This window comes from Thalassophryne amazonica, chromosome 18 (genome assembly GCF_902500255.1).
Source record: "Thalassophryne amazonica chromosome 18, fThaAma1.1, whole genome shotgun sequence".
Lineage (NCBI taxonomy): Eukaryota > Metazoa > Chordata > Actinopteri > Batrachoidiformes > Batrachoididae > Thalassophryne > Thalassophryne amazonica.
The window spans coordinates 37658237-37683201 of NC_047120.1; the positions used below are offsets into that span (position 1 = coordinate 37658237).

General features: G+C 43.8%; 1 protein-coding gene across 1 annotated transcript in view; it reads left to right on the top strand.

Annotated features, from left to right (window-relative positions):
* The window catches only part of sdk2b (sidekick cell adhesion molecule 2b), a 1022446-nt gene that overhangs the window by 939353 nt on the left and 58128 nt on the right, over positions 1-24965 (top strand). The window contains exons 36-38 of the mRNA XM_034194673.1: positions 3476-3577; positions 3873-3988; positions 9849-10035. Of these exons, the coding sequence (XP_034050564.1) occupies positions 3476-3577; positions 3873-3988; positions 9849-10035 (405 nt within the window). The remainder of the gene's footprint in view (positions 1-3475; positions 3578-3872; positions 3989-9848; positions 10036-24965) is intronic.

The following is a 24965-nucleotide window of genomic DNA, read 5'->3' on the forward strand; positions in this document are numbered from 1 at the left end:
TGTGTATGTGGAAAAAGTTTTAGATCTTTGAGTTCATCTCATACAAAATGGGAGCAAAACCAAAAGTGTTGCGTTTATATTTTTGTTGAGTATATATTGTTGACGACTTTGACCCTAACCTTTGACTGATCTGTTCCTAAAGTCAATCATCTGGAGACACATACCAAAGGACCTTCCCTACTAGGTTTGATGAAAATCTGGGCACTCAGTTATTTTTTGTATAGGCACATAAGCGATTACAATACCCTGAGCACCAATGGTAGAGTATTCTAAAACAAACAAAAAAACAAAACAAAACTGTGATACCAAGTACAACGTACATAAGCTGTCCTTTACCAGTTTACTTTTTTGAGATGGATATTGGAAGGGAGCTATTGGAATCAGTTCTGGTCGTCCTGCTGTCCATATGTGAGTTTCAATCTTCTGCTAGACTTTGGCTTTTGCTACAACTCCTAATAACTTGTACTTATGTACAATTATTTGAACTGATGACTTTGGAATCTGCAGTTGCATAGAAATGGCTCTTGAATTGTGTGAGCCTCCAATATTCTTTCTCATTTTCACTGGAATCTTTGGACTTTCTCATTGTACTTTGTGTTGGTCAGTCTGTGCTGAGTGCTGTCAAAAATATAAAAAAGCATTTTACAAGATTTGATTGAGAGGTCTTGAGCCTGACCCAGAAATAGGACATGATTATTCATCTTTTGTATTCTGATAAACCAACATTTCTCAGCATTGCACTTAGTGAGTAAAGCTTTAGGGTCCCTTCACGCATAGTGCAAATTTAGTCGATTTGTGCATAAAGTGAAGCAGGAATCATGTGCAAAACATATAAAATCGTAGCTGCCTCGTACACCTGTTGATACAAATATTTGCGCACACCAGCAGCTGAAAGGCAGAGTGTGCGCTATGTGAGCCCATTGATTCCTCTCGTGGCAGGTGTCGGCCAAATTCCAGGTGACACACACGAACATCTAACACCGCTTGTTTGGCACTTAGAAAATGTGTGGCGTCCCGTCATGTACGCATCAGACGCTAGCCGGGTGGCTTATGTGATCAATTTGCTTCGAGGAGAGGCACGCGCCTGGGCTACGGCGCTTTGGGAGCAGAATTCACGGCTCCTAACGGTTTATACTGAGTTTGTGAGGGAGTTCCAACAGGTGTTCGACCACCCTCATAGAGGCGAGACCGCTTCAAGTGTGCTGCTGTCGATACGGCAGGGGCGTCGGAGCGCAGCGAAGTATGCAGTCGACTTCCGCATCGCGGCAGCGCGAGCCGGCTGGAATGCTGTTGCGCTCCGCGCCGCCTTTGTAAACGGACTGTCTCTGGTCCTTAAGGAGCACCTGGTGGCGAAGGACGAGCCGCGGGATTTAGATGGGCTTATCGACCTGGTTATACGGTTAGACAACCGATTAACAGAACACCGACGGGAGCGAGACGAAGGGCGTGGTCAGGCACAAGCCGTCCCTCTTCCTCCTGGGTCCTTGTTTGGCACTTAGAAAATGTGTGGCCATTCGCACTATTAACATCAGTCATTGTCGAGCTGGCAGTGAAATTTGTCTAAGTACCCCACAACTGTGAAGCTGCCGAGTGCACACGTGTGATTCACCTACCCCCCCCCCCCCACACACACACACACACACACAGACAAGGCATCTCTTATCTGATCCCAGAGTAACATCTCGGTCTGTGCACTGACAAGACAGGGGGCATGGCTGGCTACCCGTAGCTGTTGAGACATCTCCTGTTCTGGACATCACAGCTGCAGCACACGTCCCGTGTTTTGACAGACATGGGCGTGTGTGTGCTTGTGTGAAAATACATAAAAACATAAAAATGGACCATCAGTCTGTTTGGACACACAGCAGGTGATCTGAATGTCACGTATGACAGGACACAAATGTCGGACCGTGAGGGCTGTGAGTGGTGCACTGCAGGACCAGGACAGCCCAACAGTATGTCACATACGCCACTTTCAGTGATGTATCAGCAGAAATGCGTTGTACCAAACGCCGTTTGGTCAGTTATCACAGCACTTTTCTTTTTTCTTTTTTTAGAAAATATGTTTATCTGCTTGTTTATTTTAACCATTTCACACTCCTATTACAAGACAGTGATTGTAGAGCAGTGGTAACATTTCCATTTAGTAATCAGAGTGTGTGGGTTCAAATCCCGTGATTTTCATTTTTTTTTATTTTTTTTTTATTTAACCAAGTTTATTTCACTGTGGGATTCTGTATTGGCCCTTTTTATGTATTATTTATATCAACCTAGTGATATTCACTAATTATATAGCTGGTTTTATTTTACTGTCCTCCACATCAGCGGCGCGATGTGGTGCACCTTGTCCCATGGAACACAGTGCGAACAGCTGCAGCAGCTCGCACTGTGTTCCTGCTCGAAAGACACCGTCATGTGCACAAACCGTCGCATCGGCATCGTGTATGCCTGCCTGTCGGTGCAATGTTTCGTGGTGCCCTCATATGAGCTCTACCGCTGTGAGTCACCCTGAGTTGTATGTATTTGCACTATGTGTGAAGGGGCCCTTAGGTACTATCAAGAATACAAAAGATCAATACAGAGAACAACACCCTCATTTTGCTAGGTCAGGCTCAAAACCTCTCAATTGCCCCTCGTGTGCTGCTACTAGCACTAGTCCGTCATGATCATTAACAGAAAGCGAAGAGTTCTTGGAAATTAAAACTTTTTGCAACTTTCAGAACACTGAATATGACACACAGGATGTAATTTCTTTACTTCCAGCGACAAAAACACTGCATTTTCTATGAGTTTTGTGGGGAAATGACACACAAACAAAATGAAAATGCAAAGAAAAAGTGACGATGCAGTGGGAAAATGGACATGTTGTGGTTTGTTTATGACCCGGAGCACAAACATGTCGAGGCGGTTTTGCAGGTGAGAGAAAGCAGCTACTCTGGTTAGCTGTGTAGGCTAACACTTACTGACACGACGTCTCCCACTCGCTTCGTCTTCTCTTCTCCACTGGGAACCGAAAAAAAAAAACACTTTTCGCGACTGCTTCGGTGATTGCAGCCGAAAACAAAACAGTTTACCATTTTTCCGGGTGAAGTTATGCTGTGTATATATTGCAAAATGGGAATGGCATCACTGCCTAAATACATCCCTATTAGTGGTCAAATCCCATAATATCACTCAGGGTACAAACGAGACTGTGGTGCCCTACTGACCTTATTTTTATTTCAAAAACCCAAAATGAATATATTACAACTTGTGCATCAAATTCTGTTGTACAAAAATTCTCACCCAGCAAGTGAACAGTTAAAAATATCAAATAAAAAACAATAATTATAATTTTGATAATAATTACATTTTTTATTGACAAATATGACTTTATATCAACTTTTGACGACTATTGCCAGCATTGGAACAAAGGTAAAAAAGGTAAAACATCACTAACGAAAAACATAAATAATGTCAATTGTTACCATTTCAGAGCTCAGCAAACACAAGCGCTATGAGATTCGTATGAGTGTCTACAATGCAGTGGGTGAGGGGCCAAGCAGCGCACCACAAGAGGTGTTCGTGGGCGAAGCAGGTACACACCCTCACTTCATTTAACCAGAGTGTTTCTCCTGAAATTTTGTGCCATTGCTATGCGTCATATGAATCATTATTGTTGATAAAAGTGGCTTTTCCAAACTCCTCCTAACAAGACGTGCTTTAAGGCTTACAATGGAAATAGATGTTGTCTTTCTTTCTGATTCTGCATTGACAATGAGGAATTTTTTTTCCATTTTTATGCTACATAATGAGCACAAGTGTAACACTTTCTACTGTTTATCCTGCTTGTCTTTTTAAAGTGTGATTCATTTGTATGGTGCCTTCAACAGTGCCCACAGCGCCTCCACAGAATGTGATCATTCAGTCGGCAACAGCGACCCAGCTGGATGTGACCTGGGATCCTCCTCCTGTGGATGCTCAGAATGGAGACATCCAAGGCTACAAGGTGGGATTCACCCTCCAGCAACCACGAACACTGACACCAACAAGATTTAAGTGGCTATTCCTTATTCAAAGTGTTCTGTTTTTTTTTTTAACAAATGTTGACCTGTTGTTACATATATTCATTAAATCAGGGCATCAAACCAGATTTTTTTTCCTTTTCGAATGCTTTGTTCAGGGCAGTATCATTAAAAAGTAAAAAAAAAAAAAAAAATTCCACTTTTGCACTTTTGGGTTCTGCCTTAAAAGTATTGTTCCCAAACTGGTTAGAACCAACTTAAACACCAGTAAGTGATATACAAATAATGAATGTTTGAGTTCAATGGCACAAATATTTAATGAGGTAAAAGATGGAATGTTCCATTCAATGAGACGGAAGAATGAAAAAACTTTGTTTGTTTTTTTTATAACGGCTAAAATAGATCCTTGCCATTTAATATTTTATTAATTTGTAAACAATGGAAAAGGGACTTACATTTTGGTGTCCCACTTATGCTTAAAAGTCAACCACAAACTTTAAATTGGAGTCCAAAATTGCGACAGTGTAGTTCATGATGCCGTCCACTGACTTTGTGTACTTCCAAAAAAAAATACTTTGTGTAGTTCCTCAGTCCAGTGAAAAATCACATCAGAAATTTGTCCAGCTTCATACTACCAGCTCTTCATGCCTCCAGACAGCTTGCAGTGTAGTGAATTTGTTTTGTTGTGTTAGAAGAATTAGAAGTGTCAACTAGCTCCTTCAAATTGTCGTCTGCCAGCAAAACAAACTTGTTTAGTTAACCACCCCACCCAGTAGTGTGAGCATGTGAGGTGGTTGGGACATGCAATAGCACATTTCATATAGCATCAAAATTGCATCCTAAAAAAGAACAATTGCACGGCCAATGAAACACAATCACAAACGGTATGAATAATCCATGTCACGTGACATACAACCCACCAATCAAATGACAAGTCTCCACTCAGCCATTATATAACACTGCATATAAGGTTGTGGGACATAACAATATGTATTTTTCAGATTTTATAAAAGTGTCTATTGGTATATGTTCTATTTTACTCTGGAGTCTATTGCTAATGCTACAGTTAACAAGCTAGGCTATGTTGGGTACATTCTTTAGCCTAACTGGAGCTAGATTGCTATTTCATAGGGATGGGATGACTAGATGTAATAATGAACTATGGCTAGCTAATATGTGATTAGTCAACTATTTTTTATTAGTCGACTAGTGGAAAATCATTTATTGAGTTCATTGAACCCTTAAAAGAATACACCTGCTGGAGCTGCCACCACTCCCTTCACTCACTGAAGAAAGTGTGTGAACCTTGACAGGTGAATTACTCAGCTCAAATGGGTAGTCTATCCCTAGTAATAGATTGCAGGTATTGTATTCATGCTAATTATGATTTTGCACTTATATTTGTTCAAATAAAGGTCACATTTGAGTTTCACTATGAAGATTTGAAATTGGCTTAATTAATTCAATGTCAAATTTAGTTGTCAACTAGCTGACTAGTTGATGACTAATGGTACCTGACTAGTCGACTAATGATTTCCATTAGTCATCCCGGTATGTCGGTAGGCATCCTTCAGTCTCGGGAGACTATGGAGTTCTGCTCTGGGTGTTGACTCTGGTGCAACGTCGGGTGTGGCTGGACAGGCCAATGGGGGAATGACAGTCTCTCCAGCAGAGAGCACAGATGAAGTCTGTCGCTGGTCTGTCTGCTTGGGCTGCAGCCTTTCTTCTCGCTCTCTTTTCCTTGTGCTGCTGAGCCAGTGTCTCTTCAACCTAGAGAGACCTTTATGCACAGTCTTTCTCCAGGCTGATTGTTCAAGAGCTATTTCTTCCCAGATGTTCTGGTCGATGCTCAAGGCTTTTAGATCCCTTTTGCACACGTCTTTGTAACGTAGCTGAGGTCTGCCTGTGGGACATTTTCCCTGCACAAGTTCTCTGTACAGGAGGTCTTTAGGCATCCATCCATCATCCATGCGCACTGCGTGGCCATGCCAGTGTAGCCGTCTTTGTTTCAGCGACATGTACATGCTGGTGCTTCCCGCTCTTTCCAGAACAGTGTTGTTTGGAACTTTGTCCTGCCAGGTGATGTTCAGGATGCATCTGAGGCACTGCATGTGGAAGGCTTTGAGCATCCTTTCCTGTTGGGCATGCAAGGTCCAGGTCTCGCTGCCATACAGGAGGGTGCTCGGTCAGCTTGCTATTGTTCCAGGCTCTCTTTGTCAGTCTGGACATGGTGGTAGCTGCCTTGCCGATGCACTTGTTGAGCTCTGTGTCAAGCAAGAGGGAGTCTGATATTGTTGATCCCAGATACACAAAATTATGGACGACATCCAGTTCACGGTTGTTGATGCTGATGGTTGGAGTGTCAGCATCCTGTCCCATGACTTGTGTTTTCTCAGCAGGCATTGCTGAAGTGGTTCATGAGCTGCTGAAAGTCTTCAGCTGAGTGGTTGGTTACTGCTGCGTCATCTGCAAAGAGAAAGTCACGCAGGGTCCTCAGCTGGACTTTAGTCTTTGCTCGTAGTCTGGAGATGTTGAAGAGTTTACCATCTGTCCTTGTTCAGAGATAGATTCCTTCGATCGCAGTTCTGAATGCATGTTTTAGCATCATGGTGAAGTAGATCCCGAACAGGGTGGGGGCCAGTACACAACCCTGTTTCACTCCGCTCCGTATGTTGAGGGTATCTGATGTTGAGCCATCAAAGATGACGGTGCCTTTCATGCCTTCGTGAAAGGATCTAATGATGCTGAGAAGCCTGGGTGGACATCCGATCTTTGGGATGATTTTGAAGAGTCCTTCTCTGCTGACCAGGTAGAAGGCCTTCATGAGATCTATGAAGACGATAAAGAGTGGCTGAGCTTGCTCCCTGCATATCTTCTGCAGTGAGAAAATCATGTCTATGATGGATCTATTGGCATGGAAGCCACTGCGATTCAGGATAGACTCGATCTGCAAGTACTTGGAGCCTCTTCAGTACTACTCATGCAGACTTTCCCGACCACGCTAAGGAGAGATATGCCGCGATAAATATTGCAATCACTTCTTTCACCTTTGTTTTTATACAGTGTGACAATGTTAGCATCCCTAAAATCATGTGGTACTTCACTTTCGCTTCAGCAGAGGCAGAGGATTTCATGCAGCTCAGTAATGAGTGTCTCTTTGCAACATTTCAGTACCTCGGCGGGAATACCGTCTTTCCCAAGTGCCTTGCAAGAGAGTCCAGGGCTTCGCGGAGTTCATCTGCGGTTGGTTCCTTGTCAAGCTCTTCCATTTCTGGTAGGGACTCTGTGGCATTCAGGGCATCTTCTGTGACTATGTTTTCCCTGTCGTATAGCTCAGTGTAATGTTCTACCCAGTGCTCCATCTGTCGTTCCCTGTCTTGAATCATCTCCCCTGTAGCCGACTTCAGAGGGGCAGTTTTATTTTGCGTTGGGCCCAATGCTTGCTTGATGCCATCATACTTCGCCTTGATGTTGCCCGTGTCAGCCGCGGTCTGTATCTGTGAACAGAGCTGGAGCCAGTAGCTGTTGGCGCATCGCTTGGCATACTGCTGAACTTTTCTGCAAGCAGTGCGTAGAACTTCCAGGTTCTGCTCACTGGGATTGGTCTTGTAAGCTGTCATGGCATTTCTCTTGCCTTCAATGACTGGCATCATTTCTTTTGAGTTGGCTTCAAACCAATCAGCTGACTTGCTGGTCTTTTTTCTGAAGGTAGACATGGCAGCATTGTAGACCACATCTCGGAAGTGTTCCCATCGTTCTTGGGAATTCGCAGTGGGTGGACCTGGGAGAGGTTGCTCCACCACATGCACAAACTCTTCCACTTTTCCCTGGTCACGTGTCTTGCTGGTATCGATGCAAGGTCTGCCCTCCTTTCTCGTGCAGTGCAGTCTCTTTGCATGGAGTTTCACTTTGCTGCACACCAAGGAGTGATCAGTGTCGCAATCGGCACTCTGGTACCTGCAAGTGATTTTGATGCTGGGGAGGTTGGCACATCTGGTGAGAATCAGGTCAGATTGGTGCCAATGTTTGGATCAGGGGTGTCTCCAGGAGACTTGATGTTGAGGCTTCGTGTTGAAGAATATGTTGCTGATGCACAGCCCATGGTGACAACAGAGCATTAGCAGGTGCTGGCCATTCTCGTTCATTTTCCTAGTGCCAAACTGACCCAAGCAGGTGGGCCAGGAGTTGTAATCGGCACCTACTCTTGCATTAAAATCACTGGCAATGAACAGTAGCTCATTGTTAGGAATTTCCATTACAGCAGCACTGAGGTCATCATAAAACTTATCTTTTGCCTCTGCTGAGGATGTCAAGGTTGGTGCGTAAGCGCTGATGAGGCTGGCTTGTACTGAAGATGTCTGGAGAGACAGGATTCATTCTCTTCCTTCTGCTGGCGGGGTTATGGACCCCAGTAAACTGTTTCTGACTGCGAAGCCCACATCTTGTTCTCTAACCTCACCTACTGATTTCCCCTGCCAAAACAGGGTGAAATCTCTCTCCTTCACAGATCCTGTTCCATGGAGCCTGGTTTTTTTGATGGCCACAATGTACATCTGCAGTCTGCTCAGTTCCCTGTTGATGACGGCTGTCTTGCGAGCGTCATTTAATTCCTGCAGGTTGTCAGAAAAGCCTGGTGTCATTGTTCTTACGTTCCATGTGCCCAACTTCAGGGCGGGATGCTTCATTTTTCTGTTGTCTGGTCCACAGATGTCGATCCGCTTGTTAATTTTCACCCTAGGCCCCATGCACCCAGTGGGGCTAGCAAACCATGATGGGGCAGCACCTTACTGGCAGGGGGCTGCCCATCTTGAGGTGGGCGATAGCCGCCCAATCAGGTGCAATGACCTCTCCCACCATCAGAAGCAGCCCCTGGAATCTGACTCTATGCCAGTTGAGTATGCAGACTTATCACCGGTAAATTGCTGCTTCCCATGTTTTGTCAACACTGCGAAGCGAGGCTGGAGTGTCCTCTCCAGGGCGCAAAGCCTGGGTAAGGCACTAAGTGAATATGGAGGACAAGCTGTTACCCATGCAGCAGCACCCCCCCCCCACATCACTGGAGTAGTCCATTGGAAAAAACTCTGGATTTTTCCTCAGGGTTTACTCCCAGAGCCTTTCCCATGAGTGGGTATAGCCACAAGGCAGCAGAGGTTTGAAAACAGAGTTTTACCTACTATTTCAAGCATTATTTCTTTTTACAACTTAACCTGTACATCAAACATTGATGAAGGTGATGTTGAAGAACAACATTTATAAGGTACATAGCAAGTTATTTACCTCCAGAGGTTGGAAACAGGAAGGCTACACCACATCTTAGTTTTATTACCTGCTGCTAGTAAATTTCAGTACGCATTCATAGACAAGCATGATGTTCAGAGGAAGATGGGAAGTTAATGCAATGGAAAGTTATTGCAAGAAGAAAATATTTTGATTTATAATAAAATAATGAAAAAAAATAGCATTATTAGCTGGTTATCATTATTTTAAATAAACATTTCTGTTCTGGAATGTTAAAAAAAAAATCAAAATTCTCTGGTTTTATTTTCATTCATGGAACTTGTTCAAAGCCTTGCATTAAATGGAGATTGTGCAACATACAGAGCAGCATCTAAGCAAAAGAACCTTCTTTGCTGAAAATGAATTATAACAGTATGATTTTTAAAGCAAAAATTGATGTTTTGCTAAAACCTTTTAAAAAACACATGGAATTAGTTGCAAATGAGTTAGCCTGTCTTTCCCTTAATATATTTTGAAGTGCGTCAGGGTTTTCAATGTATCAAAGGCAACTCATCAACAGCATTATACATATTTTAATATGGATTTATGTCTCTCCTTTTTATGTAGGTTTACTTTTGGGAGTTCCAGCGCAAGAATGAAACAGAGCGGTTGAGAACTCTGTTCATGCCAGAAGGGGGCGTAAAGCTGAAGAACCTGACCGGATACACAACCTACATGATCAGTGTGGCCCCGTTCAATGCAGCTGGGGATGGACCCCGTAGCCCTCCAACAAGGGGACGTACACAACAAGCAGGTAAAGCTGAATCTCATTCCACTGAGAAACATTCAGAACCATAGCAGAATACAATAAGACAAATATCAGGCCATCAGAACTTCAAGGGATATGTCACACTTTAAATCAGATTAAATCACTCATTCAAAAATAGTTTGAGTATGGTGCACTATAGATAATTCACTCATTTTACGAATGAAAAAATAAGGAACAAACACAAACCTGTGAAGTGGTTTGAATAATCTACAAGGAAGCTTTTCATTTGAAGATGATGCTAATTATTGCCAACAACACGTAATGCAATTTTAGCAGATTCAAACACTGAGCATAAGTTAACAATGGTAATATTTCCTAAATTTGCATTGCTGAAACCCTAGTGGTCATAGTGAGGTATAATTTACAGTCGCAAGTTTGATCACAGTACATTAAAACCTTGCGGAGTTCCCACATAAGATAGGTTTCATGATTCTGGTAGCTGATGGCCTAAATTAGAAGTGAAATGCGCCCAATTCTGAAGAATGAGTAGCTAGAATTGGACTACCAATATGTAGACCTGGGTTTGATCCTCTACTATTCTGTGCCCTTGGAGAAGACATTTCATTTGTATTGTCTCTGTCCACCCAGCTCTGAATAGATGCTGGTGTCGCAGACCGAATTTCTCCCCGCGGCTCCGCCGGCGTGGGAGAAATCGCCGTAACCTGAAGACGCCGCTCCGTGTTCAGCGAGCCGCTGGGCTACAAGCTCCAGTTCCTACCAGAATTTGCCTTGTGAACGCCAGATCCCTGGCAAACAAAAGTTTTATTCTCAGGGACTTATTTGATACCCGTGATCTGGATTTCCTTTGCGTTACGGAGACGTGGATGAAAGCTGGTGAGTGCAGCCCTGTCGTGGAACTTTTACCGGCTGATTGCTCCTTTTTTAACTCTCCACAGACACTGGGCCGGGGTGGAGGAACGTTGACTGTATTAAAAAGTTATTTTACCTGCAAACAGTGTCCTGCTTCCTTCTCCAGTTTTGAACTGACTGTTTTTGAGGTTGGTTGCAAAGACCCGGTGCTCTGCGCCTCCAAAATACAACATGGAGTTTATAAATGTGTTTTCAAACTTCCTTGCAGGACTGTTGCCCTACTATGATCGTCTTCTTCTTGTTGGCAATTTTAATATCCATGTCTGCTGCCCCGACAAGCCCATGGTGGAAGATTTTTTAAACTTAGTGGACTCTTTTAATTTGAAGCAGTGGGTGTCTGGCCCCACACACCAACATGGACATACATTAGACTTGTTTTTTCCCATGGTCTGCTTGTGTCAAACTTAGAAAACGGTGACTTTGTTTTTCTGATCATGCACCAGTCTTTTTTAGTGTTGAACTCTCTTGTGTACCTGAGAAGTGCTGCGCATCTGTCAGACTCTGTCAGGCTTTTAACCCCCTCACTGCCGAACGTTTTTCTGCTGCCTTCTCTGCTGCTTGTGTGCTCCCCATTTCACCCGCGGCTGATAGGGAGGAGCTGTGCTGTCGGTTTAACTCCTCCTGCCTTTCTATAATGGACTCTTTGGCTCCTCTAAAACCCAGGCGGTCTAAATCTAGATCTGAACCCTGGCTTAATGAGAGAACCCGTGCTGCCAGACGGGAATGTCGCAGAGCTGAACGGAGGCTTATGCATAGCCAAGGGTGGGCCTGGATGGGCCCGGGCCCCGCCCACTTATCAGCCAGGCCCGCCCCATCCAATGAGAAGGCTGAGTCGACACTTGACAGTCACCTGTTGTTGCCTCATTGTATTCCTATGATATGGTATTGCATTAGCACTGAGCGACAATTAATACATTTTGTCAAAAAAATCTGGTTCATCTTATGTGATTTTTATTAATTAATTTTCAGAGTACAGTGGTCCCTCACTATAATGCAGTTCACCTTTCGCGGCCTCGCAGTTTCGCAAATTTTTTTAGTGCAATTTTGCATGCTTTTTTTTTTTTTAACGCATTGTGTTCAGCGTCCTTATCAGGCGGGCCGTTCGCGGCACCGGTCGGCATCACCGCGATTGCTCTCACTGCCTCCGATGTGCTTTCTGCGGGCTCAGTAAATGCAGCAGCGGGCCACCTCCTCCTGTCTGCTGTGCGGAATTGCGCCAAATCTGGCAACAGGTCCAGAGACTACGCTCGCTGTTTTGATCCGGATGTTGACCGCAGCCGCAGAGCTCCGTGACCACCGAGAGAGGACTTGGATTCTTTGCGGGTCCCGCATCCGTACCTCGGGAGGCAGTGAGCGAGGGGAGAGCACGCGCATTGTGTTCTGTGTGTGTCTGTTTATAATCTTCTCGCACAGAAGAAAAAGAGAGTGTTTACACAGGAGAAAAAAGTGAGAAAATGTTAATGCCTGTTTGAGAAAAGTGTGTAGTGAGGGGTTTTACAGCCTTAAAACATCTGTAATAATTGTAAAGAATAGCACTGACTACTTCGTGGATTTCGTTTATCGCGGGTTATTTTTGAATGTAACTCCCACGATAAACGAGGGAGCACATTTTTCTTCAAATAAATAGCCTTCTGCGGGCCCTCATCACAATGCCAATAACAACACGCACTGTCGAACAGCTGTTTTCTCCTGTTAATCGGATAAAAACGTCCACCAGAACATCCATGTTGACTCACAGACTGAATGCACTCTCCATGCTTTCCCTTGAACGAGAACTGACCGAATCGTTGGACTGTGATGATGACGTGATAAGAGTTCAACAAAAACCCCGTCGTCTCCTGCTGTAGCATTAAAAAGAATCATCAAATGTAAGTGTGAGACCATTAATTACTCGTACTTTTTTCTTCTAAATAGGCCTAATTATTAATATTATATTGCAACTGCCACGAATCATGTTGGTGTCTGTTCTGATGGTTTTTAATTTGGCCGCCGAGCCATGGTTTCCATTGTTTATCAATTTCATAATTTGGCCGCGGAGCCAACCTGTTTTCATGTTGCGGATATATTTGGAATTTTTCTTTTAAAGGACTTTACATAACTAAGCATTGCGTTGCTGCTTGCATTGTCCATGGGGTGCTTGTGTCTGACACTTTGCGTCTGTGTAACTGTGCACACAGCGTCTGTGCAGTTGGCTGAGATGTGTTCATCATTAAACTTGGAATTCATTTTTGAAACAATGCCTTATTTAAATACCTATTGATGTTTTGGGTTTAGGCCCAGCCAAGTAGGCTACCAGACTTGCACTGAATGTGTGTGTGTGTGTGTGTGTGTGTGGCGCTGCACTGCAGCTTGCATTATCCATGAAGAGTACTTGTGTCTGACGTGTTGCGTCTGTGTGCTCACTTTGCCAGTGCTGTAGGCTAAGTGATAACGTTGCTTGCGATGTCCAAACGAGGCATACTTTTTCAAACGGTGTATTATAATACTTACACCTTACCTACAACCCCAAAGGTTGGGCCCGTCTGATTTTTTCTGGGCCCACCCATTTCATGATTTCTGCCTACGCCCCTGAACGGAGGTGGAAGAAGGACAAGCTGCAGGTTTCATTTCTAATTTTAAAGAACCGCTGGGGCCACTATCAAAGCACTGTCAAAGAGTCCAAAAGAGAGTATTTGTCACACATTGTAACGGAAAATTACAAGAACCCCCGTGTATTGTTCAGAACAATTTACTCTGTCCTGAATGTACCACACAGCCTGTTTGTCTGGAAACATCCATTGACTTATGTAACAGTTTTCTGCATTTTTTATTGACAAGGTTGCTTCTGCAAGAGCTCTCATTTCTCCACCCAACTTTGACCCCTCTGTCTCTGCTCCCTGCCCTGCGGTTTTTAACAGATTTGAACCTGCGACTCTGTCACAGTTAGAGGATGTGGTGGCTCATTTGAAACCATCGGGTTCTCCTCGTGATGTGGTCCCCCCCCCCACTTTTTTAAAGAACTTTTTCCTACCTGAAGGCAGTCTGTTCTGACCATTATAAACAGCAGCCTATCCTCCGGTGTTGTCCCTGTTAGTTTTAAACACGCAGTCGTTCAGCCTTTGTTGAAGAAGCCTGGCCTCGACAACACTGAACTATCAAACTTTAGGCCTATCTCCAAGTTGCCATTTTTCTCCAAGATCCTGGACAAAATTGCCTATGCACAACTTTTAACTCACCTTGATGAACATAATATTTCAGAGGTTTTTCAGTCTGGTTTTAAAATGTTGCATAGCACAGAAACTGCCCTTTTAAAGGTTTTTAATGACATTTTAATGGCAAATAAAAGTGGTAACCATGTCATTCTTGTCCTACTTGACCTGACTGCTGCTTTTGATGCAATTGACCACAACATACTGATAAATCGTTTGCAGCAGCTTGTGGGCATCGGTGGTAGTGCCCTGGACTGGTTCAGGTCCTACTTAACTGGTAGGTGCGTTGGCCTCGGGGTTTGTGAGTCCTCCTCCGCTCCACTTTTATATGGGGTCCCACAGGGTTCAATTCTGTATTTGCTTCCCCTGGGGTCCATTCTCAGAAAGCATGGCATCAGCTTCCACTGCTATGCTGATGACAGCCAGCTATATGTCCCCCTAAAGAAAAATGAGGCCTCTTCTCTTCAACCCCTTTTGTCCTGTCTTGAGGATGTTAAAGCCTGGATGGCATTGAATTTTCTTAATTTTAATGAAAAGAAAACAGAGGTGATTGTTTTTGGCCCTAGCAGCTCCTGTTCTTCCTCACCTGTCGATCTGGGGCCTTTGTCAGCCTTTTCGAAATCTACTGTCACAAACTTGGGTTTTAAGACAATTTTAAACTGGACCACCAAATCAGTGCAGTAGTCAGATCAAGTTTCTTTCACTTAAGGCAGCTTGTTAAGGTTAAGCCTTTTCTTGCACATCGGCACTTTGAAACAGCAATCCATGCTTTTTTTACCTCCCGGCTGGATTACTGTAATGCACTTTATTATGGAATTAGCCAGTCCTCCCTTGCACGTCTCCAGCTAGTTCAGAATGCTGCTGCCCGTCTGCTAACTGGTGCACGTAAGAGGGAGCACATTACACCTATCCTGGCCTCCCTCCACTGGCTACCTGTGCATTTTAGAATTCATTTTAAGATTCTTTTATTTGTTTTTAAATCTTTAAATAGCCTTGCCCCGCCCTACCTCTCTGAGCTGGTTCATTGTTACGCCCCTGCTTGCCACCTCTGGTCAGCTGATCAGCTCCTCCTGGAGGTGCTGAGGTGCAAGCATATGCTCAGAGGGGACCGAGCTTTTTCTGTTGTGGTTCCAAAGATGTGGAACGAGTTACCGCTCCACATCAGGCAGGCCTCTATACTTTTTGTTTTTAAAACTAACCTTAAAACCCACTTTTATGCATTGGCTTTTAACCCGGAATGAGATCTTGATCTGTTTTGGTTGTTTTAACTGATTTTACTTGTTTTAGTTTTAGGTTTTTTTTTTTTTTTTTTGTGGAGGGGGGGCTTGTTTTTTTTTTGTTTTTTTTGTACTTTGTGGTTTGTTACATTTTATATGTCCCCTTGTGTACAGCACTTTGTTTCAGCTGCAGCTGTTTTTTTAAGTGCTTTATAAATAAAGTTGATTTCATTTGATTTGAATGGTAGCCCCTAAAAATTGATCCACTCTGCCTTCACTGCGCATGTGTCATTTCAGAACACAGCCGCTTGTCGAAAACAGTCTCTTCACCCAAAGCGGTCAAATGAATTAATGGGATTATTAACCATCAGATGACAACATAAGCCTCTTAAATCATTCTACAGTCAGTTTTAAACAGAAATGAGGCTGTTTTAAGCAGAAACAAGGTGAAAATCAGTGACGCTTTGAAATGAACAACGCGTAGTGAACACATCAGCTAGCAGCTCATTTAGCGGCAGCACTCTGATCTCTTCTGATCGCTTCCTTCATCTTTTACGATGAAATAATGCTGAATTTATGTTGAAATGATTGTTGTACAAAAGTTTCAGATATCTGTCGCTGAGATAGATGATGACTGGAGTGCAGTTTGAAGCAGAATTGAGGTGATAATCAGTGAATTGCAGCTAATGACATATGCGCAGTGAAGGCAGGGTGTACTGATTTTTAGGAGGGACCGTTTGGTGTGCGACACCGACATTCTCTTGGTAAGTAACCTGTTTTGGACTGGCGTCCCATCTGGACGCGTCACCCTACTGATGGGGATAAGAACCAGTGTCGCAGACCTAACGGTCCCCTTAAAAAAATCGGTCCCCCCTGCCTTCACTGCGCATGTGCCAGTCACCGAACGCTCCCCCTAAAAATCGGTCCCCCCGATGACGCGGTTCATGGATTAACACCTCATTTTTGCTTCAAACTGCACTCCACTCATCATCTATCTCAGCGACAGATATCTGAAGCTTTTGTTTTGTTTGTGTTCGCCTCGTTTCTGCTTAAAACTGACTTTAGAATTATTTAAGTGGTTTTACCTTGTCATCTGATGGTTAATAATCCCATTAATCTATTTGATCACTTTGGGTGAAGAGACTGTCTTAGACGAGCGGCTGAGCTCTGAAATGACGCATGCGCAGATGCAAAAGGCGGACCGATTTTTACGGGTGGACCATTTGGTCTGCGACATTGGCACCAAATTCTTCATGCTACTGATCAGGTCGTGGAGAGATGGAAGGCTACAGCCGATCACCTTCTCAGCAGAGGCCACAATGCGCTGCAGTCTGTGTCTGTCCCTGGCTGTGGCCCCGGCGTACCACACCATGATGGAGGAGCAGAGGATGGACTCGATGATGGCCGTGTAGAACTGCACCATCAGCTGGACAGGCAGCTTGGCCTTCTTCAGCAGCCGCAGGAAGTACATCCTCTGCTGGGCCGTCTTGATGAGGGAGCTGATGGTTGACTCCCACTTGAGGTCCTGGGTGATGGTGGTGCCGAGGAAGCGGTGACAGACCACAGTGGTGATGGGGCTGTTGGTGAGGGCGAGGGAGGGCGGGGGGCTGTGGCTTTCCTGAAGTCCATGACCATCTCCACTGTTTTCTGGGCGTTGAGCTCCAAGTTGTTGCTGCTGCACCAGGTCACCAGCCGGTCCACCTCCCTCCTGTAGGCAGACTCATCCCCATCCGAAATGAGTCCGATGAGGGTGGTGTCGTCCGCAAACTTGATGAGCTTTACAGAGTCATGGCTGGAGGTGCAGCAGTTAGTGTAGAGGGAGAAGAGCAGAGGGGAAAGGACACAGCCCTGTGGAGATCCTGTGCTGAGAGCCCGAGTGTTCGAGACATTTTTTCCCAGCCTCACACGCTGACTCCGGTCCGTCAGGAAGTCTGTGATCCACCTGCAGGTGGAGTTGGGCACGTGGAGCAGAGAAAGCTTGTCCTGGAGCTGGAAGGATGGTGTTGAATGCAGAGCTGAAGTCCACAAACAGGATCCTAGCGTAGGTTCCTGGGGAGTCCAGGTGCTGCAGGATGGAGTGCAGGGCCAGGTTTATGGCGTCATCTACAGACCTGATGGCTCTGTAGGCAAACTGCAGGGGGTCCAGGAGGGGGTCGGTGATGGACTTCAAGTGGGATAAAACCAGGCGTTCGAAGGTCTTCATGACTACAGACGTGAGAGCCACAGGCCTGTAGTCATTAAGTCCAGTGACGCGTGGTTTCTTGGGGACTGGAACTATGATTGAGGACTTGAAACAGACTGGAACATGGCATGACTCCAGGGAAGTGTTGAAGATCCCCGTGACGACTGGGGCCAGCTCATCAGCGCAGTGTCTCAGGGTGGCAGGAGAGACACAGGCTGGGCCCGGGGCCTTACGTGGATTCAGCCTTTTGAAATGTCTCCTCACGTCCTCCTCTTGGACCGAGAGGGCAACAGGGGGAGTGGGGAGGGCAGCAGTGAGAGGGGGGAGGTCCAGAGTGTTTGAATATCCAGTTGTGTGGTGGGTGGGGAGGTGTGAGTCCTTGTCTTCAAAGCGTGAATAGAAGACGTTCAGGTTGTTGGCCAGCTTGAGGTCGTCAATAGAACGAGGTGCTTTGGGCTTGTAATTGGTGATCTCTTTCAACCCCCTCCACACAGAGGCCGAGTCGTTGGCAGAGAACCTTTGCTGCAGACGTGAACTGTACATGGATTTAGTCTTTGCCACCTCCTTGCTAAATCTGTACTTTGCACCTCTATAGCTGTCTCTGTCTCCTTCTCTGAAAGCCACCTCTTTCTGCTGATGGAGCTGCTGGAGTTTAGGTGTGAACCAGGGCTTGTCATTGTTATATCTCACCCTGGTACGCTGTGGGATGATGCTGTCTTCACAGAAATGAATATATGACGTCACAGTGTCCGTGTAGTCATCTAGACTGTCTGTTGAAGCCTCAAACATATCCCAATCCGTGGTGGCCAAGCATGCACGTAGCTGCTCTACAGCTTCATTGCTCCACACTTTAGACGTCCTCACAACAGGTTTAGAGAGTTTAAGTCTCTGTCTGTACGTGGGGATCATGTGGACCATCACGTGATCTGAGAGTCCCAAAGTTGCACAGGCCACCGCGTGGTAGGCGCCGCAGACTGTCGTGTAACAATGATCTAACGTGCTCCCTTCTCTGGTCGGGCATTTAACAAACTGTTTGTATTTTGGTAATTCCTGACTGAGATTCCCTTTGTTAAAATCACCGAGAATTATAACAAGAGAGTCCGGAAAGTCTCTCTCCACGCTCATAATCTGATCCGCGAGCGCGCGCTCGGCCTCGTGCACGTCCGCGCTCGGTGGAATATACACAGAGCAAAGTATGAAAGAGTTAAACTCACGTGGAGAGTAGAACCTTCTGCAGTTTATGAGGAGATATTCCAGAGAGGGACAGCAGTGTTGGGAGATCACAGTCACATCCAAGCACCAGGCGTTGTTGATATAGAAGCAGAGTCCTCCCCTCTAGTTTTTCCACCAGAGAGTGCTCGGTCTCTGTCTGCGCGGAGGAGTTGGAATCCCTCTAGTTGGAGCGCGCAGTCCGGTGTCTGTGCATTTAACCACGTCTCCGTGAAGCACAGTACACAAGATGAGGAGAAATCTCTATTCTTCTTCATCAGCAGTGCCAGCTCATCCATCTTGTTGTGGAGTGAGCGGACGTGGGAGAGAAATATCCCAGGTAGGGGCGTGCGCGTGCCCCTTCGTCTGAGGAGCATGAGAGCTCCAGCTCGTTTTCCTCTCCGCCGTCGTCTCACTTTTTTGGCCAAAAAGTGAACCAGTTCAGCTGCAGGCACTAAAAAAACTGGCGTAATGTCCGTGGGTGTTGATGATTTGATGTTTAGAAGCTCCTCGCGGGTGTAGGGACACGATGACACACAATTCACGCACAAAAACAGACAAAACAGGGAGCACCAGAATACCAGGGCGCCTTCACGTGGCACCATCTTTCAATTACATTGTCTCAGTCCACCCAGCTTTACATGGATGCCAGTCTTGGCTGGGAAAGTTACTATAACACCTCATCATCAGCATTGCCACAGTTACTTTGAAAATGTACTTTAATAGTTACTTTTTTATTTACTTTATACAGTTACTTTATACAATTACTTCATTTGCAGCTTTATGCAGTTACTTTATTAGGAGCTGCTGACAACTTGTATCTCTTAAGTAATGTAACTAATAAGGTAACTAGTAATCTATCTTGGTTATTCTTAAGATTGAGTAATCAACAAAGTGACTAATCATTACTTAATCTTAAAAAATACCAAGTTAGATTACTGGTTACTTTATTAGTTACATTCAGTTTTATTTGTTACATTCAGCTGCTGCTGACAAGTTGTAACAATATAAAGTAACTGTAAAATGTAACTGTTTAAAGTAACTAATAACGTAACTTTTCAAAGTTACTGTGGCAACACTGCCAGTGTCGAAGATGTCTGAGGTTCTAGAGAACTGATCTTATATATTACACTTGAGCTTGACATACAAAGTCTTCCTAAAGATATTGCAGACAAAAAAAAAATCCAAAAGGCTCACTTCTGGAGGCTACAATTAGAGTAAAGGTGTACCCAATATCAAGCTTTTCTGAGGTCTTACTGAGGTGATTTTGTGTACCAAGTTTAAGCTTCATTTATGAGTCTGTCAAGAGATTGCATACACAGCTTTTTCCAAGACGCTGCTTCCTAGTGGCCATAATTACAATTGGAAAGTGCCCGATGTTGAATTTGTCCGAGATCTTAGTGAGGTGAACCCAGTGTACGAAGTTTCGCCTTCATACACAAAATCTTAATCAAGACATTGTGCACACAAGGTTCCTGAGACTCTGCCCCCTGGTGGCTATAATACCAGTGGAAATACACCCAATGTTGAACTCAAGGTCTCACGTACACATCCACCACATAGACAAACGCCTGCTCAGACAGACACACGCGGAGACGAGCGGTGCCTCAACCTGTTCTGCCTTCAGCAAAACAGCTACTAATCAGCAAACTCATTTTAACCTTGACCTTTCTGTCTGTGTCCATGTTTTATTTCACTGCCTCAGGATTTTCTGACATGTTTTAAATATTTTAAACTCCTGTATGAAGGATATTTTTGGGTATTTTATAAATGGTATATTTGACAAAAAAAGTAGAATTAGACAAAAATTCTTTTTTGTCTCATAAGCTGCTGCTGTGAAAAGAGGAAGTTATTTGACTCGCGTGGAAAGGAGGGGGAGCATTTGGCAGAACACTAGATCTTTTTCGGAGACAAAGGGGCTTCAGTGTTTTGTAAGCATACTGTCTCCGCACGTTAAAAGATAACAGGACTAACTGTGATTAAATCACAGTGGTGTCACAAGTTCAGACAAATTAACAGAAGCCTGCAGCCCGAGGCTGTTCACATTTTGAAGTGCACTGAGTAGGTCAAGGCGTTCTGCTCCAGTTTTCAAAAAAATCTGAACAAAATACTGGTTCATAATGGTTTTGTGGAGAAGCTGTCTGGAGCCGTTCAAGGTAGCTCAGAGATTGTACAAGGAAACACGTTCACTGATAAGAAGCAGTGATTTCAGTCACATATCTAGTTGCAGAGCTCCAGGAGAACATGTTTCAGAATGCACTTCGGTAACTGATGTCAAGAACAGCAACAGCTGCTGTGCTTTGTTCATGCAGCAGTGACCAACTTCAGTAGTTTTATGCATGATTACATTGGCACTGATGTTGCTTTTTGCTGGCTCTACCTACAAAGCCTTTGCTCATGATAGATTTCAGGAATCTGTAAAAATTAACGGTTGGAAAAAAAAGAGTATACTATTATTTAAATGATTTACAGTTGACGTGGTGCTGTTCACAAAAATGGGGCCTGGTGCAAACATGCTGCAGGACCGGCTAGCCAGATGCACTGCAGGTAGGCCTGACTTTGGCGGTGCTTAAATTGCCCTCATATTTTCACTTTGAGCAGAAGCGGGAAAATACGGAACCCGGGAGAGGTAACTTAAAGTGATTTTTTTTCTGACCATGATAATTTGTGCGCACATTTTCCTTTAATTGAGCCCACAAATTAATAAAATGTGCTCTCAAATTAATAAAACATGCGCACGTTTTAATGGCCGTGATAATTCGTGCGCACGTTTTAATGGCAGTGATAATTCGTGCACACGTTTTCCTTTAATCGAGCCCTCGAATTAATAAAACGTGCACACGTTTTCCTTTAACTGAGCCTTCGAATTAATAAAACGTGTGCACGTTTTCCTTTAATCGAGCCCTCAAATTAATAAAATGTGTGCACGTTTTCTTTTAATTGAGACCTCGAATTAATAAAACGTGCGCACGTTTTCCTTTCATTCAAAATTAATTTCATAATATGACCTAAATTGTCATCCTCACGACGGGGAGACGCTTCGCCCTCAGCATCCTTTTTAATGTGCTTAAACTCCAGTTGATGCCATGCTGGATAGCTGGAGTTCTCTGTATGTCCTTGTGCGCCCAAACCATGATGATACACTCTGACCACATCTATTTCTAAAGGAATCACACTGTCTGCTGGTTTGTTGGCTAATAGCCAACATTTATGTGTCACAACAATATTGAATGCACGTTTGTGCACACAATGTAATAAAACGAGCGCACAATATAACAAAACATGCGCACAATATAATAAAACGTGCGCACAATATAACAAAACATGCGCACAATATAATAAAACGTGCGCACAATATAATAAAATGTGCGCACAATATAATAAAATGTGCGCACAATATAACAAAACGTGCGCACAATATAATAAAACATGCGCACGTTCTCTCCACATGCAAAACATTTTGCAATGACACTTCCACGGCTCCGTAGGAAAACATCAAATAAAGATAGCAAGAAGAGTTCATCTGCCTGACGTACTGTAGCAGACATCATGCTATACCAATGAATAAGATATTGTCCAACACAGGTGCAAAATATTTCTACTACTTTTTGTGCAGTCATGTCTGTGAAAGATGCATTGGTACAAAGTGGTTTACTTCAAAAATGTTAGAATTATTCAGGATCAAATATTGTCTATGATTTTCCTGTGGCACCTTTGGGTGGGACTAAAAAAAAGTGATGTACATTGTTTTTGTAAATGTGATTTATGGTATACAGTCCCCAGAAGTGTACTCAACAATATTTCTTGTGGTCTAGTGTTACCAAAATAAATAAATAAAATCACAATATATTGCAGTTCCAAACTCCAATACCTGTAGAGTTACATTTCATAAGAATCGTGAGTTCATAAGTAATTCATAAGTATCATGACATCAGCCCAACCCTACTAAAAATACACCTCAGAACCTGATCACTTAGGTTTGCAAGCTAATGATTGCTGGTCGAAGTTACCACAAAAACAAAAGCAGTACTTAAAATGGCACCACTCACTGTTACTAGTCTAAAAGTTGGTCATGACATGCCCTTGTTTCAGCTGCCTGCTGTGTCACTGTAAATGTGATGGTACTTGAGTTATCAGTACTTAGTAAACTGCTGGTGGGTATTTACCAGGTTAGTGTGACATTATTTCTTCAGTTATGCCCTTTGCAACTCTGGTTTCTTGAGGTGTAACATATACTGCCCCCAAGATTCAGTACAAATTACAGTTTCGAAATCATGGTACAAATCCATCCATCCATCCATCCATCCATCCATCCATCCGTCCATCCATTTTCTTCCGCTTTATCAGGAGTCGGGTTGCGGGGGCAGCAGCTCAAGCAAAGCCGCCCAGACCTCCCGATCCACACACACCTCCCCCAGCTCCTCCGGGGGAACCCCAAGGCGTTCCCAAGCCAGCCGAGAGATGTAGTCCCTCCAGCATGTCCTGGGTCTTCCCAGGGGCCTCCTCCCAGTGGGACGTGCCCGGAACACCTCTCCAGCGAGGCGTCCAGAGGGCATCCGGAAAAGATGCCCGAGCCACCTCAACTGACTCCTTTCGACGTGGAGGAGCAGCGGCTCAACTCCGAGCTCCTCATACTGTACTGTATATAGAACAAAAGACAAACTCAAAATTTAAAAGATGGAGTAATATAGCTTGAAATGTTTACTGATTAGCGTAACAATCTACAGTTTCCACATCCCAAACATTAAGTATATAATTTTTACCTAACATTTTGTGGAATCTCATTTAAAACATCTGGAAAAATTAATTCATAGTCAGCAGTGATGCCGGTAACGCGTTACTTAGTAACGCGTTACTCTAATCTGACCACTTCTTTTAGTAACGAGTAATCTAACGCGTTAATCTTTCCAAGTCAGTAATCAGATTAAAGTTACTTCTCCATGTCACTGTGTGTTACTATTATTTTTCATTGTGGGTCGATAGCAGCATTAAACTTGGTCCGTGGGCACGGGGTCGGGGTTCGACTGAACGTCCCACTTTAAGCGAGCTGTGAGCTTTTCATCCGCGGTTTTTTGCAGCTGCTCGACTCGTCCTCACCTCTTGAAGGGCGGTGATCAGCACACCTGCACTGAGCTTTACGAAGACATTTTTATACTTTTTTCCTTCTTTATTTAGAATTCTGAGCTGAGCTGCTCCGTATCGTCTCATTAAAAACAGCTGATCCTCGGCGACGCGTCAACTAACACTATTTTCCACTCAAATGCACCTAAACTCTCTTTCTGAGGACCACATGATGTGAAAACGCAATAAAACTTTCTTACCTGTAAATCTGGTCCTGTTTTCTGCATAAATAAATGTTATCCATTCTTTGTGCTCAAACGCCAAAGCAGGGGCGAATCCAGATGGGATGGGGGCGTGGGGGAGGGATGTGCCCCCCCCCACAACACCCCTAGATTAAAGGTCCACTTTTGAAGCCGTTTTTTACTACAACTACTAATATTGCTTAAAATAATAATAATTTCGACAAGTAAAATGTTTAGAGAGAATTTAAATGTTAGAAAAATGTTAGAATTTAATAGTTACATTTATAAACAATGTAGGTTTGAAATTGCAAGTTTTACTGTTACAGTGCTGTCAACAGTTAAATATGAGGTCAAGAAAGAGGTCTTTATTTTACTTTTTATAAAACAAGTATTTATTTTCATTGAAGTCAAGAAAGGGTGACTATAAAGTGAGTTTTGGCAAAACAGGTATCATTGTCATGTTGACGTGGGTTGTTGTCGGCAGCTGGGGAAAGTAACTAAAAAAGTAACTAGTAATCTAACTTAGTTACTTTTACAATTGAGTAATCAGTAAAGTAACTAAGTTACTTTTTCAAGGAGTAATCAGTAATTGGATTACTTTTTCAAAGTAACTGTGGCAACACTGATAGTCAGTGTTGTAAACCGCACAATTCTTCATGGTACACAAACCATAGTTCAGTATATGTATTGTGGCAGAAAATTTTGCTGTTTGGTTTCATGATTTTTTGTAGCACCCCTACTGGCTCCAAACATTCATAAGCATATGCTTATTCAGGCAACAACTTATCTTATTTTTCCAAGGCGTTTTGGTCCAGTAGAATAAATACCAGACCTACACAACATTGTAGACATTGATATTCATACGTTTTTGACTGTATGACAGAAATACTATTCACCATTTATACCACCATAATACAATTTCTTCTCTCTGGCTAAGATTTTAACT